Source organism: Notamacropus eugenii, chromosome 1 (genome assembly GCF_028372415.1).
Source record: "Notamacropus eugenii isolate mMacEug1 chromosome 1, mMacEug1.pri_v2, whole genome shotgun sequence".
NCBI classification, from domain to species: Eukaryota; Metazoa; Chordata; class Mammalia; order Diprotodontia; family Macropodidae; genus Notamacropus; species Notamacropus eugenii.
In genome coordinates, this window is record NC_092872.1 from 291,716,691 (window position 1) to 291,732,746 (window position 16,056).

Genomic DNA, 16,056 nt, shown 5'->3' on the forward strand with positions numbered 1-16,056 from the left:
GGGGTGGGAGTTGGGGGCGAAAGGGCAGGCGTTGGGCTGGGTTGAACTGAGGACCCCAGTGCCTCAGGCTCTCTCTGATCCCATCCCGCCTGCCTGCCTTGCAGATGGGTGCAGCCTCAGCAACCTGAGCTCTCCGGTCATAGTCGGCCTGAGGCCCTGGGCGCCAGGGCTGGCCCCTGTGGCAGCCGCTTGGGATTTTGACCTTCTCGCGGGACATGGAGGCTGGCGAGGAGACCGGTGCCACCTAGTCGGCTCAGCGGGAGACCTCCTCACCCTTCAGTGCCCGCACTGGGGCCACTTCGCAGTGCTCATGGTGAGTGTGTATCTATGACTTGGCAGAAATGCCCGGGCACCCCAGCGGCTGGATCAGTGTCCTCCAAGGGGCCCCAGCAGCGGCTGAGCAGACCCTGGATCTACGGTCATACCTCCCGCCACAGGTTTGGGTGCCACTAGTGAGAGAAGATCCAAGCCCATCCGGCAGGGAAGGGCAGGACCCCCCAATGGCCGCCCACCCCTCGAGGAGTCTCAGGCAGCTGTTAGGCAATTTCTGCCAGATGGCCTAGAGGCTGGCGCTCCTCCCGCCCCATTCCCGTCTCCCACCCGCAGGCTCAGGTTCCACAGGCCAGAGGAGGGCGGAGGAAGGCAAGGCAGGCTCGGGGCCAGGGACTGGCTCGTCGCTCTCTTCCTCTCAAGGCCGGCCGCTCTCTGCCCGGCTCTCTGCTCTGTGAGGATCATACTAATTAGTCTCAGGCGTGCTGCAATGGTGAATCATTTGCCCGCCGACCAGGAGAAAAGCATATCGCACGCTCCGCTGGACAAGTCTGCTTAGCTCCTGCTGGCGAGCTCACTCCCTCTCTCCCCATCCCTCGTTCCCTCACTCCTTCACTCGGGCCTCTCATTGAGGGCGAGGGTCCAGTCCCGAAAAGATTCTTCGTTCCGAGGATTCTCCAGGTTGGGTTTGCAGGCACACCCACGTCCTGCTGCAGGGGTAGCTGTCCATCCCAGAAGCACCCCACATCCACTCCTTGGGAGCAGCCAGTTCTCCTGACCCCGCCCCTGTCCCTAACCGCTCCCTGGTTCCATTCTCAGCCCCCGCCTCTAAAAATGACCCCTCTGTAGGGGTTCCATGGATGTGGGAGGAGGTTGGTGTCCGGACTAGCATGGCGGAGGTGTCCGCTGCTCTCAGAATGGAAAGGAGAGGCTGATGACTTTGGGACACTGGCAGGGAGCAGAGCCTGTGGATGCCCTCCTGCCCCCCAACATTCCAGCAGACTTGCTCCGGGGGTGGGGGAGGAATAGCAGCCCTTTGGCATGGAGGGCCAGACAGAACCCACGAAAGACTTGGCAGTGGAGTGACTCCAAAGCTAGAGCCAGCAGAGAAGCTGTGTGTGTGCCTGTGTGCTATGTGTGAGTGTGTGCCTGGGTGTGCTCAGAATGCCGATGGGAGCCAGGCAGATAGAGGCCCGACGGCAGCCTTCTCTTGGGAAGGGGGGAGGGGGGCGGGGGGGGGGGGGGACTAGAACATAGGCTTCAGTCGGCTCCCTCGGAACTTGCTTGGGTCCCGAATGACCAAGGAGCCCCTTGGTACCAAGGCCCTGAGGGGGCCAAGGAGACAGGCAGGGAAAGGAAAGGCTTACACGTGCCCTGGGACTGCCTCCTTCCTTCTAGGGCTCACTGCTTGCGCTCCCCTTTCACTGTTCAGCTGGGGAGGGGACACCTCCAATTCCTTTAAACCAAGTGAGAGCTGACCTTGCAGGAGCCACACCCACCATGACTGGCTTTGGCTAGTTCACTGATTCCCCAGTCTTAAGACACAGCTTGAGCGTTTCTTTGAGAATTGGAATTCTCATCATTAAAGGAGACAATGTGCATGAAAAGGGGAATGTTGTGCCAGGCAATGTGGTCAGCGCTCTATAATAATCATTTCACTGGGAGGTAGATGCTATTATTCTCCCCATTTTACAGATGAGAAAACTGAAGCAGAAAGAGATTAAGTGACTTGTCCAGGGTCACAGAGCTAGTCAGTATCTGAGACCAGATAAGGTCTTCTTGACTCAAGGACTGCACCACCTAGCTGCCAGTAAGATTAGGAAGTAGTTTGAGGCCAGGTTGTGTGGGTCTTCAATGCCAAAAGGAGGCCAGCATGTGTCCTATACTGACGCAAGAGGAAGCCACTATAGATTATCAAGCAAGGGGGTGACATGGTCACAATCTGCACTTTGGCAGAATCCCTTTGTGAGCTTTCAGGAGGATAAAATTCCATGTGAAGTTGCTGCAGGCCAGGAGACCAACTGGGGCTATTGCCGTAGGGAATTGAGAGAAGGCAGCCAAAATTCAGATGACCCCATTGGAGCAGAGGGATAGTGGGGAGACAGTAGTGATGAAGGCCTGACTCGATGGGTCATGTCAGGGGAAGGAGAGGGATTAAAGGAAGACGCTTTGGGGAACACCAGCAAATGGAGGAATGATGGTGCCCTTGACTGGAATAGGGAATAGGAACTTTGAGTGAACTGGGCCTGGGGCATCATAAAGGACTTTTGATGTGGACACTGTGGGCTTCAGATACCCATGGGACAGCCAGTTGGAAGTATGCCCTAGGGAGCTAGAGACATGTGGAGACAGAAGGAGACAAAGGACAGAAATAGGGGTTGGGGAGTCATCCCTGAAAGAGGATTTAATGTACTAATTGCAAGAATGAACCCTCAAACCTGAAAGAGTTTTCAAAAGAAATGTATTTGGTCATTGATTTAGTAAAGGAAAGAGCTGGAAGAAAGTGTGACCCCTTTCAGAGTCTCTGTGAGGTTCACATTCTAAAAAGTTCAGATAAGGGCATAAGGATATTTGCCCGATTGGCCTCACATAAGCAGTAGGTAGTATCCAGGGAGAGTCAGTTGCAGATGGACCCAAAACAAGACTGAGTAGACCCCAAAGAAGCCCTAGGTGGAACCTAAACTTCCCTGTAGCCATTTAGATTCCCATGAGCTCAGCCTGACCTCAACAGTAAGCTTTGGGATCTAGCCACAGAAAGCTAGGTTCAAGCAATATTAATAAATAAAGGTTAATGAACAACATAATAAAATATTTCCCACAATTGCCTGGGAACTGATGAGATCACTGTTCATGGTATTGCTGTGGGACTGTCTAGTTTGACTTGGTGCAGTAATCATTAAAAGAATAACTCTGGAGTGGAGTCAGTTTGATATCTCAGGCTGAGGTGCATGTCATGGTGCTAGACTGGCTGCTGTCCCAGACAAATCCCCTTCATGTCACCAGACAGACTGGCCTATGTTTCCCTGTCCTCTTTGGAAGGAAGCAAGCATTTATCAAGTGCTTGCTATGTGTCAGGCTATATTTTTCAGTCATTTCAGTCATGTCTGACCCTCTGTGACCCTATTTGGGGTTTTCTTGGCAAAGACACTTAAGAAGTTTGCCATTTCCTTCTCCAGCTCATTTTACAGATGAGAAAACTGAGGCAAATAGGGTGAAGTGACTTGCCCAGGATCACCCAGCTAGGAAGTGTCTGAGGCTGGATTTGAACTCAAGTCCTCCTGATTTCAAGCCTGGTATTCTACCCACTGTGCCCCCTAGATGCCTTAGCTCAAATATTAGCAAAGACAAAGACAGCCCCTGCCCTCAAAAGGTTTCCATTCTAGTGGAGGAAGACAACGGACAAAAGGAAGCTGAAATTTTGGGAAGGAAGTTCCCAGTGCTGAGCATGAATCTGGGAATGAAGATTGGCTAACTGGGCTCCTCCACAAAATGGAGGCCAGCTTACAGAGCTATTCCAGGGTGCAAAGGCCATGCTGCTGCCCTGATATTCCAGATGCTGGAGATCTCAGCTGCAGTAGTGGTTTTGACATCAGGGAAATAAGGAGCAGAGAGGAAAGGAAAGCACTTGGGCCTTCACCAGTCATTGAGGAGACTTCCTCCCCTGCACAAATGTTGTTGGTCATTCTAGACTCCAGAGGGAACATCTGTGGGTTCCATCTGTCATCTGTCAGAATGAATATAGGCTGGCTGTGGCCATCACTCTCAAGTTTCTTAGTTTTTGAAGAGCGATTCACAAAAGCTAGATTCCAGTGTCCATGGGGACAGCCTTGCCAATATTCTCAAGAGTCAATAGGAGCTGTGTTCAAAGTGCCTTCCCTAGAATACCAGTTGGCCCTTTCCCTGCTTTTTCATCTTCCTCACCTTCCTCCTATTTCAGCTTTGGCTCGATAATATGCCCACAAAATTGTTTAGCCTCATGGAGGAGGCCAGTCTGGGGTTCTTGTTTGATGCACCCTCTGTCAGGAAACCCCAGAGGACAACTCTCTACCTAGGCTGTTTTCAGCTGTGGGTTGTTAAGAAGCAAAAGCAGAGAAAGTCCGGTCTTGCAAAGGTAGTCTTAGTATCCACATTTAATCAAGGACTTGTTATCACAAACAACAGACTTGCCATCATTCTTTCTGCTTCAGGACAAAATGGCAGTCTTGGATGCCTGAGTGGAATTTGTGATGGCTTGTTTCATCTCTGAGTATGTTAGAAAAAAGAAAAAGTGATAATTTCTTGAAATGCATCACTGTCCCAAGTCACGGCCCTTCTTTCCAGGAAGCTGCTTTTTCTCTTTTTGCGTTCTCTCCTAGTCAGGAAATAAAGTTGACTTTTCCCAAATGCTTCCTCTAATAAAGTTAATTGTGCCTTTAGAAAGGAAGCTAATTCCAGCTGTTCAGAGGCTTCTCCTTCTCTGTTACTGATTCTAGAGACCAACACAATAGACTAAGATCAAAGCAGATTCACCTTTTAACCACTTATCTATTATACAGCTGCTTTCTTGGGCAAAGCTTGACCCTGTTCATAGGCACTTAGGCTCTTACGAAGAGTAGCTGACCCAGTCCTTGATTTACTTTTCTCTTTGTTAGACTCAGCTGCCATCTCTGTAATTTTGGACAAGTCCTCTCTAGGTCTAAGTTTCTTCATCTGTACAATAAAGGGATGAGTTCTAATGACCTCTAAGGTCCCTTCCAGTTCCAAATCCTGTGCAACTCTGGAGCCTGAACAGGTGAAGATGGTGAAACAGAGAAGGGTTGTCCTAAAGTTTTCTCTGTTCCAAACTGGTCATTCTATCCACTATTTGATTCATATCAAATTATAGAATTTTCACCCATCTTAAAAACTTGCCTGGCCAAGATAACTTTGCACTGAGGAAGCATTTGAATTGACTTGGGCAGAAACAAACTGAGTGTATGTGTTTCAGTTTGTAAAGGCACTGGTGCCATTAATAGGAGTCTTTAGAATAGCTTTCTTCTCTCCATATTTCTGGATAATCCAAAGGGTTTATCATCCATGAAGTCATCTAGAAAGAGATTGTCTGCTCTGCTGTCTGGTCTGGACTCCTGTGGCCAATGCCTGGATGTCTTCTGCACCTGTGCCTTGGCAGTCATCCTAAAACCCAGCCAGACCATTCTCAGAATGAGCCACAACAGCTACTGGCTCAATCCCTACACCAAAGGAGTCTCTAATATGTTCAAAGGGTGACCCCCAGTCTGTGCTGAGTGACTTCTAAGGAAGGGACCACCATCTCTGGGGGCAGCCCAGTCCATTTTGGGACAGCTCCTGACTTCCCACCTCAATCAGCCTTTCTGCAGCTCCTCTCCTCTCCTCTCCAGATTCTCCTGGTTCTTTCCTCTGGGGCTGAGCAGAACAGCTCTGCCGACTTCTCCACGTGGCAGCCTTCAGATGTTTGAGCAGAGTTCTCTTCCCCACCCCCTCCAAGACTTCTATGGATTAGGTGTCACTGTTCCTTCAGTAAATCCTCATATACATGATTTCAGCCCCTCCCTTATTCTGGTCAACATTCTCCAGTTCATAAGTGCCCCTCACCCAGTGTTGTACCCAAGACTAAGGCCGGTTCTCTAGATGGGGTCTGGATCAGGGCAGAGGACAAAGGAGTTATTGCCTCCTTAGTCTAAGCCAAAATTCTCTCTGGCTTTCTGAATGCAAGGTACAATCCAAAGATTTTGAAACCTCAGTGAAGGAATAATGCCTCTCTTTCTTTCCACTTGTCCCCAGGGAATACTTTCAGGAGAGGTTGACAGATCAATAAGAATTAATTATCATTAAAAAAGCAGAGAAAGGAAATTTATCACAGATCTCTAGTGAAATCAGCAGAACTATAAAAATGGATGTTTGACTGTGCCAGTAACATCACTGCAGTCTCCTCTTACAGCATAAAGGAGGGGAGATGCTAATTCTTCCTCTTCTTTGCTAACTTGTCCTCAAACACCTTGAGGCTCCCTTGTTCCCTGTCCCCCCGCCACAAATCAACATGTTCCCACTAGGCAAGTGGGACAACTCTTGAAAGGACTAGCTGGGTGTGGGTTTGCACCCCAATACCCCCCAGCCCAGCTGCACTGACTCCCCAGTCCTGGACAGCCTCTTGTTTCTGGGCCCTGGCTCTGGTCCACCCCAAACCTCCTCCTTTTCATCTGCTCTAGGCCCTACTCAGTGGTTGCCTTTGAGTCTCTAGAGCAGCACTCAGCTCCTTCCAAAGCGTCTGGCCCAAAGTTGAACCTTAATGTCAGTACTGATTAAAATTCATCTCTGTGAGTAAATGAGTCAGCTGTGAGTGTCTTATTGTTCCTGACTTCCTGAGAGCTTGGGCCAGGTGAGGAGGAGTTGTCCAGGGTGCTACACTTCTTGGCTTTGACCTGTCCTCTTGAGTTTGAAATCTGTCCCATGGAAAACACAGTGAAGAGCCTTTTCTTCAATGACCCTCTGCAGAAGGGGGCAGGCCTGTGGTGGGAGTTCAAGCAGAACTCTCTACCAGTTCTAGCATTTCCTGATCTTTCCTCTAGTGTTTATTCCCACAAATCTGTTTCCTTTCACAGAACCAAAAAAGTGTGTGTGTGTGTGTGTGTGTGTGTGTGTGTGTGTATGTAAGAGAAAAAAAGAGAGAGGGAGGGAGAGATGGAGAGACAGAGAGAGAACCAACATGGAGGCAGAGGGTTCCTGATGGTACCTTCCCAACGTCCCCTTACCTGATGCCTGGGGGGAAAGGGGCATTTCCATCCTTTCCCCCCTTTGGCTCCACATAGGCTGCCCTTGCCTCCAGGGCATCAGCTCAGAAAGACTGTTGGTCACCATCCCCAGTCTCCTCCTAGAATTTCATTTTCCAGGTAAGTGGAGAATTCAACAAGAGTTCTTCTTGAGAATGGAGCAAAGTTGTCATGTGTAAATAAGGATACCATGGGTCAATCAGCATGCAATATGCATAGCTATCTGCATTTGTTGCACATCAGTCTTATATTTCATGTATACATGTGTCTGTATGTATGGATACAGGTAACATACCTGTACATTCAAGTGTTTGAAGGAAGGGCAGTCATAAAGATAATAGCTGACTTGTTCCATTTGCTCTCCGAGGTCAGAACAAGGAACAGTAAGCAAAATCTATAATGAGGCACATTTAGTCTCCATATAAACAAAAATAAAATAAAAACATTTCTAAGAAGTCAGGTTACTTTTAAGTGGTGTGAGTGACCTCAGAAGACACCCTGGCTCTGGGTATCTTCTAGCAAAGACTTCCTGAAAAAGCACTTTGGTCAGAGGGAAGGGGTGGGGGAGGGGATCCTCTTAGACCAGCAGCTCTTAAAGTTCCTTCCAGCTCTGAGAGAATGGAATTCTGAAGATCTGGGGTCAGGAACTAGGGAAGCTAAGCCATGCATCTGAAGGTCTACAGCCAGCCCCATCCTTCTTCCTGCCTGACATTCCTTGAAATGTCAGTGATGGTAGCTTCTCTCCCTGCATACAACAAAGGTCAATCAGGAGACCTAAGAGATCTTCCCAAAGCAAAGGGACTGGTGAGGGATGTTGAGTAGAAATTCCTTGCTCACTCTGGTATTCGAGTCATCTCCTCAGCTGTGAGAAGTGATGGTCAATGATCAATCATCCAATAACAACCTTTATATAGGACCTACTGTGTGCTAGCTAGTGGTCTCAAGAAGAACCTGCAACTTCCATTTATCCACTTTCCTTTTCCTTCTCTTTCTCTCCAATTCCTCCAGAAATAAAAGATTTGATAAGGGAATTAGAGAAGTCATTTAGGACTCAGAGTTTCACAAACTCACAGTTGAAAGAAACTTCAAGAGCCAAGCCATCCTTGAATAAGGGTTCCCTCTTCATCATCCTTGGCAAGTTATCCTGAAGTAGCTTCCAGACTTTGGAGCCCTCTGGTGAGGGTGCTTGCTACTTCCTGGGGTAGCTCCCTCCCTCCCCTTTTGGATAGAAGATACGTCCCTTGAGGTCTTCAAAAGAGGCTGGGGAGGCTGGGGTGGGGATTCTCTCTGGGTGGGGCTAGACTGGAGGGTAACGGGAACCTTCCAGGCCTGACATGGGAGGGCTCAATGATTCCAATTGCTAGGAAGTTCCTTCTTGCATCAAGAGTTAATCAGCTTTTTGGGCAGTTTTACACATGGCTCCTAGTTCTGCCAAAGAGAACAAACCTAATCTTCTTCCTGCCTGACGTCTCTTCAAATGCTGGAAGACATCTCTCATGTCACCCTTGAGTATTCCCTTCTCCAGGCTGAAAATCCCCAGTTCCTTGGGCTGAAGTGCATTAAAGTCATGGGTTTTGATACTGAGACCAAAGGAAGGGCCCTTGCCCACATCCATTTTGACCCCAGAACTCACAGATTGAGCTGGGATGGAGGATGGGGTGGACATGGAGCCATTACACACTTGCTTCTGTTTTGAGGCAAGAAGAGGACACATGGATTCTAAAGCCAACCATGCTCTCATGTCAGCAAAACAGAGATGCTACTTCATGTTCCTTCCTCTTCTTCGATTGTAATGGCCATGACCTGCTACTGGGGGCAAAGCAGGAGAGGCCCAAATCCCATATATCAATCATCCTTCCTGGATGGGAAGATCAAGCCATTCCTGCTCTCTGAGAATCATGGCAGCCCACTCAACTCTAAGTCAGTCTTTGTAAAAGGATAAAATAAGGGGCCTGGCAGAGCAGCATCTGCTCTCTGATTTCCCATGCTACTGTTACCATCCCAGCAAAGGTCTCTGTTACCTCATGAGTTCCCTCACCCATTCTGAATAACTGGCTGATTAATTTTGTCAGTCTCCCATAGAGACATATGTACATATGTTGGCATATAGAGGAAGCATAGTGGGGGGTAGCATGGTGATCATTGGGTCAGAAGGATACTTGATTTGGATTCTTGTTTGGATATTCACTAGCCAATGAACCTTGAGAAAAAAACACCACACCTTTGGGACTCAGCTGCTTCTTTTCCAAAATTTGAGATACAAAGTGTTATACCAGTACCCAGAGCTATCCTGGAGCCAGCTTCTCCTGGCTCAAGAGAAGCAATTGCTAGATTTTCAATGCAAGCATTTACAGTTCAGAAATCAGTGAACACTGAAAATCAAGGTTTAATATCTTATTTGGTTGATTTTCTAGACTTAAGAATGTGGTGGAGAAAATGTTAATAACACAAATTAAACTTAAAGGTGTGTGTCCATTTTTGAGAGCTGTTTGTTAAACATTTACCACCATACCCCTGCTCTATCATCATCAGGCTCTTGGGAGGAAAGCTCCCAAGAAAGCACCCCAGGCTTATCACAGTCTTCATAGCAATGACTTTCGAAGAGTACACAGAGGGACAGTGTGAAGATTTTGAGTTCCTCTTTCAGAAAATAAAACCTGTTTTCCTGGTTTTGTTTTCTCCCTGTATCTCCTCCTGTCCTCCCTTCATTATTCATTCATTCGAATGGATGTTGCTGAACTGTATAAACTATGCTTTGCCAGTCCTCCCTCAGATGGTTCATGGTGGTCCAGAGGGGATGATACTAGGACCTCAAAGGCCGTGTCAATGGATCAGTCCCAATTTCTGATGGTGCCAGCCAGTCTGGAAGGCTCTAATCATGGGGCTCAGGCTAATGATGGACCTTTAGCCCCTGGTTATTGAGGACCAGTGCTCCTGGACAGCTCTGCCGCAGCTGAGGGTGCTCCTACACCAAGAGTCAGAGGCCCTGGAAGAATGAAAGCATTGTCATGAGCCCAGCACTGTGCTAGGCTCTCTGGACATTCAGAGCAGTTTAAGGCATAGTCCTTGCCCTGGAGGAGCTTACATGGACAATTTTCAGACCCTTCTAAAAGTTTTTCCCTTGCCAAGCTGACCCTGTGGAATGGGCTGCAATTTGCCACCTTCTTGGGGATTGCGGGCATCATGGCTGTCTCTGGTGTTCCCAGTTTCTCCTTGTCCTCTCTCCAGAGACAGGGGCCATGGCAGTGGAAGAGTTGGCTCTTGGGGCTGACCACAAAGGCCTCTCACCTCGGCCATGATACATACACTTTCAGTATCCATCTTAGCTCACAGTTTCATGGGGAAAAAAAAGGGAGAATGTGACTCATGGCTTCTCCTAAAATTCATTTTGTCCAGACAGAAGAGTCCTTTTTCCTTCTAAAGTATATGTGTCTCTTCTGGTTCTGCCCTTCAGATGTCCTGGCCCATAAGCAACCTGGGACAGGATGTCCATTTTAGCATCACATTGGCCTGTCTTACAGGAGCTGTGCAGAGATAACATCCCTTAGACTCCTCTGGTTTCCTCCTGTCAAGTCACTGACTTGTGACTGACCAATAGGATAAGAATGCTGCTACTCTGTCTCTGAGCCAGGCTACATGACTTTGGGCTTCTCAGGGCCCATTGATGTTAGAATTCAAGGTTCTCCTATTGCATTCCCACTGTCTGGCACCATTGTCTTGAGGGCAGGAATACTACTGATTCACCCCAATGACTGTTCTTGGCTAACAGTAGAGAGATGACAGCCCTGGGTCCAGGGCCCTTTCTTTCCATCTTCTGAAACTTTTGGTGACTCTGTCCCTTCCTTGTAGGTGTCTGCTCAACAATGCCAAATTAGAAAAGATAGGAAGGAAGAGGAGGGAGAAAAGATGGTGGCCTTTCCACTTTATTATTATTATTGTTATCTTTTGAGAAACTTAGTTGCATAATGAGATCAGAAGTCATTTTGCAAAGATTTGAGAAGTGAGAGGAGAGGAAGTGGAGGCAACAAGAACAGTCAGGTGTTGTGTTGTTTTTTTTCTGGGAGTTTGCCTGGAAAATGGAGAAATAGAGGAGAATAGCATGAGGGGGATGGTCAGGTGTAGGGAAGCTTTTAAGGATGGGGCAGTCTTGGGGATGTGTGAAAGCAGTAGGAAAGGAATCAGTAGATAGGGAGAGACTGGTTAGAGAAAAAAAGACAATCTCCCAGAGTTGACAAGATGGAGAGGAGCTGGAGAAGTAGTATTTAGTAAGGAGAAAGACTTCCTCTTAATCCAAGACTGAAGTAAAGGAGAGGAAACAATAGGGGATGATAAGATGAAGAGAAGGAACTTCCATTAAATGGTTTCAGTCTTCTCAGTAAAGTACAGATCTAGGACCTCAGCTGAGAAGGGAGAGAGGGAGGTGCCATGTGAGGCTTGAGCAGAGAAGAAAGAATGGGAGACAGGAGGTTCATAGGGAATCAAAGGACTGCCTTGAGGGAAGGCAGAGGCACCCGCTCTGTCTCAAAGGGCCAGGAGGCTATTAGTGAAGCCTAGGAATGGTCAGCTGCCCAAGATGCCCAGTCTCTGGCTCCACCTCCCCACCTCGGAGAATTTAGAGAACTCAGATTTGGCACATACTACCCACAGCATCTCCAAGTCCCTCCCTTCCCTAGGCTCAGTTCCCTATGTGTCCATCCAGTGAGGGGGCTGGACTAGCTAGCATCCCAGAGGCACTTAGCTGGTACGGTAAGTAGAGCACTGAGGGTGGAGTCAGGAAATCCTGAGTTCAAATCCAGTCTAGATGATTCCGAGCCATATGACTGTAGGCAAATCACTTAACCTCTCTCAGCTTCCCTTTCCTCATCTGTCAAATAAGGGTGGTAATATTAATAATAACTAATAGCACCTACCCCCTAAGGTTGTTGAGAGGATCAAATGCAATGATATCTGTAAAGTGCTTTGCAAAGCTCAAAATGCCATATAAATGCTACTTATTAGGACTATATTGCCTAGAAATCCAATGGAATCTCATGGCATTCTGCTATTGGCCCAGCCTGTCCATCTTGATTATGTTCAGGGGATGTGGCTCTTGTGGGTCAGTCCCTAGATTGGCAGGCAGTGAAGTCCCCAGAACCTAACAGGAGTCAGAAGAAGAAGGAGGGGGAGGCTTCATTTGATCCCATTTCCCTCTTGTCTCTGAGGAGGGAAGTCTTGAGAGTTGGGAATTCCATGGAGCAGGGACCATGGAGTGGCAGAAGAGGGACAGACTTTCCTCAGCCCCCATCCCTCTCCCACCTCCAAGTGCCTGAGACTTCCCTCCCCAAGCAACCCCTGGTCTGTCTGTGGAATGTGTGGAAGGTGGGGCAGAAAGGGGGAAGCAGACCCAGTGGTGGCAGCTGCATTTATTCCAAACCTGATTCACTCTTGAGGGAGATCTGCCCTCTCTGCCCCATCCCTGTGGCTTCTTGAGTCATCTGAGTCTTGAAAGGAGCAGAGAAGGGAATAGAGAGCAGGGAAATAGTCATTTATAGAGTCCCGACTGTGTGCTAAGCACTTTTTACCAACATTATCTCATTTGATCTTTTCAACGATCCTGTGAAGTTGGTGCTGTTATGATCCCCATTTTATAGTTAGGGAAACTGAAGCAAATTGAAGTTAAATGACTTGCCCAAGGCCATACAGCTAGCAAATGCCTGAGGCTAGACTTTAACCCAGGTGTTCCTGACTCCAGGCCAAGAACTTTATCCATTGCAGAACCCCCAGCTACTTCTAATTTCAACCAAAACTCCCCCCTTTTACCTAGATAAGCTGTTAAGATTCTGAGTTCCTCTTTCAGAAAACCGTTGATTTCTTAGCCTGGGGGTTGTGCCAACCTCTCTCAGTGTGATATTCTGCCAAGACCCGCTCCCCCCCGTCCCCCACTCTTCCCCAGATGCCATTAGATTCTAGGGGAAAGAGGAAGTTGACCATCCCCTGCAAGGCACGGAGGAAGACGCATGCCAATTTTCAGCTTCCAGCACACCTGGGGCCCTTCGGCGGGACAGATCCTCTTTCAACTCTGTTTTCGACTCGCTTTCGAGTCCCTTTGGGCAGTCGAACTTTCCAGCCACATGAGCGGGAGGTGTTTGCTGGAGCTACTGTTAGTGAGGACAGGTCTGAACGGGGGGACGGGGCTGGGGGGGGGGAGGGAGGTTTCTAACCCCATCTCTGACATTTGGCCCCTGCGTAGGAGAGATGCCGACAGTCCTCTGCAGTTGTTCTACGGCCGCACAGTAGAGCTTTCCCCAGCTCAACGTCCTCCTCCCAGAAGGAGCAAGGGCAGTTTTGTGACATGGCCACCGTTCTCTTATGGCCTCCCCAAAGACTTTAGCCACAGCTGGATACAGGCTCAAACCTCGACCTCACCAGATAAGATGTTCTGACAGCCAGAGGTCTTTCTTGTGCCATCAGGTAGCTGGGGAGAAGGGGATAGTCCCCGATGCTGAAACTCCACGCCGAACTTGGGAAGTGCTCTTCCCGAGCCAGGGACTGCTGCCGCTCTTCCCTTCCTCGCTCCCCTCCCCTCGATCCCAGGTTCAGGCCAGTGCAGAAGCAGAGACCCGGACCCGATTTATGCACGCCCTGCGCACTCCTTGCGGCGGCTTCTCTTCAGGCAGTCCCTGGCTGGCCGATGCTCCCTCAGTCCTGCCTAAATACGCCCTGGCTGGGAAGCAGTTTGAGCAGCGGGGCCCCTGGGCCCCTGAAATGAACTCCCTGCAGCCCAGGTCTGCCTGACACCGCTAAACTGCTTTTCCTTCCGTGACAGGATTTGAAGACGGTCCTGTCCTTGCCGGAGGCCCCAGGGGAATTCCTGCACCCGGTGGTGTACGCGTGCACTGCCGTCATGTTACTGTGCCTCTTTACCTCCATCCTCACCTACATCGTGCACCACAGGTAAGGTGCTGGAGCCGCCCCGGACCCAGTTGGAGGCTGTCAGACTGGGGAGGCATCGCGCTCATTTAAACATGGGGAGGGAGGAGGCTGAGCTGGGGTGAGGGTGTGCGGGGTGGAGCAGGGCGGGGCAGAGAAGAGCTTGGCCCAGCCCCCTCCCCCAAACTACTTCCTCTTATCTCCCCAGCCAATTGGGTTCTACGAGCTGTTGTCTCAATGCTATTGAAAGTCCTTGCCCTCCAAGTGTGGATCTCGAGGATGAAGACCCAATTTCCTCAACCCAATAAAAGCTCTGAGTCCAATTAAGTGACTTCGGGCCTTGATAGTCTTTACTGAGCCGGGGAGGGGAGGGAGGAGGGGGCAAGGAGGCACCTTTTTCTGTAAAAATTGGGCCTGATTGATTCCAAAGCACTGCAGACTGGCTCCTAGGTCCTTTGCCCTAGAGGACTCATCCAGAGGAAGACCTTGGTTTGAATTTCCATCACAGACACAAGCTGTGTGACCCTGGGAGAGGTCCCTTCTCTGGGCCTCAGTTTCCCCGATTTGGACCCTGACCCAGCAGACCTTTCTTAGCTCTGAATTGAGGACTCTGTGGGAGGCAGGTGGCTGATAAGACCTGCACACTGAGCTGGGCTGGGTCTGGCACCAGGGCCATCCTTAAAGCCTCTCAGTTTGGCAGAAACAGTTCTGTGCTCCTCTGGCCCAGCCCTCATGTCCCAGACATCACCACTATGCTACACAAGGTGTTAAGATGAGCCCAGCTGGCCTTAGAGTCCTCACCCAGGCTGGGGTCAGCTACAAGAGGGCCAGCAATGAGGCCTTGGCCTTCTGGGCAGTCTTCATGACCAATCCACCAGGATCTTAACTCTGACATGGCGCTAAGTATTTTTGTTGTTTACAAATGTGAATTCATTTGACCCTCATAGCAGACCTGGGAGATAGGTACTACTATTGTCTCCATTTTACAGTTGAGGAAACTGAGGCCAGAGGAGGTGAAGTGACTCACTCGGGGTCACCTGGCCAGCAAGTGTCTGAGGCTGGATTTGAGCCCAGGCTTTCCAGCTGGCACTGTATTCACTGTGGCACCACGGGATGCCTCTGCTGTAGGACACTGACCCGATTGCTCTTTCGTCCTCACAGCACAATACGAATAAGCCGCAAGGGGTGGCACATGCTTCTCAATTTCTCCTTCCACACGGCCCTCACCTTTGCTGTCTTTGCCGGGGGCATCAATCGCACCCAGTACCCGATCGTCTGCCAGGCTGTGAGTATCCAAATTCTCTACACTTTTGTCTTGAAGTTCAGCCCTAGGGCAAGAGGGCCAGGCATGTTTCTACCCGCCCCCAGTGACTCTAGGGTTATTTTCAGCCAATTGCTGGGTCTCTCTCCTGTGTCTTTGTCTGGGTTGTGGCCCCATCCTGAGCCAGACTCGAGGCACTCCAGTTAGGCTGCTGTTGAAGGGATGGAGCCCAGCATTGGGGGCCCCTGCCTCCCTCAGAAACCCACTTGTGGGAGCTCTGAGGCTCTGCCTTCAAGGTGTGGCTTCTCTCTTGCCGTCTCTCACCAGGACCATGAGCCTGTATCACCCCCACAGACAAGGCAGCAGGTTCCTCTGGTTGAGGAGGCAGGAAGCTCCAAAGCCCCCAGGGAGGGTCAGTGTGACCCAGAGAATTTGAAACTGAGATTTGTGATGGTTCAATTGTGCCACTGAGACCTAGAGCCCAAGGTGGCTTCCTGGCCCCCTGTCTGCTTGTGGGGAGCTGGGAGGGAGAGGGTTTGCAGGTCCTCATCCTGCCACCAGCCAGCTGTGTGACATTGCCCCAGTCACTCATCCTTGCTAAGTCTCAGATTATAGTCTGCAGGGGTAATGCCACCACCACTCCTCTCTGTCTCTGTCTCTCCTGGCTCTCTCAGAGTTGTTGAGAGGGACCCAGTCTGTCAATCAGACAATAAGGATTTATTAGCCACATACTGTATGCCAGGAAAGGTGAGAGGGGGGTGAAGTTATGAAGGACTTTGAATGCCAAACAAAGAATTTTGTATTTACTGCTGGAGGTCATAGGGAGCCCCTAGAGTGCTTTGAGGGTGA

The 16,056-nt window shown here is 49.6% G+C and overlaps 1 protein-coding gene across 4 annotated transcripts in view; it reads left to right on the forward strand.

Moving 5' to 3' along the window:
- The window catches only part of ADGRA1 (adhesion G protein-coupled receptor A1), a 282,987-nt gene that overhangs the window by 222,647 nt on the left and 44,284 nt on the right, over nucleotides 1-16,056 (forward strand). For all 4 annotated transcript variants that reach the window (XM_072629136.1, XM_072629134.1, XM_072629135.1 and 1 more), the window contains 3 exons: nucleotides 105-313; nucleotides 13,843-13,970; nucleotides 15,108-15,231. In XM_072629136.1, coding sequence (XP_072485237.1) covers nucleotides 105-313; nucleotides 13,843-13,970; nucleotides 15,108-15,231 — 461 coding nt within the window. The remainder of the gene's footprint in view (nucleotides 1-104; nucleotides 314-13,842; nucleotides 13,971-15,107; nucleotides 15,232-16,056) is intronic.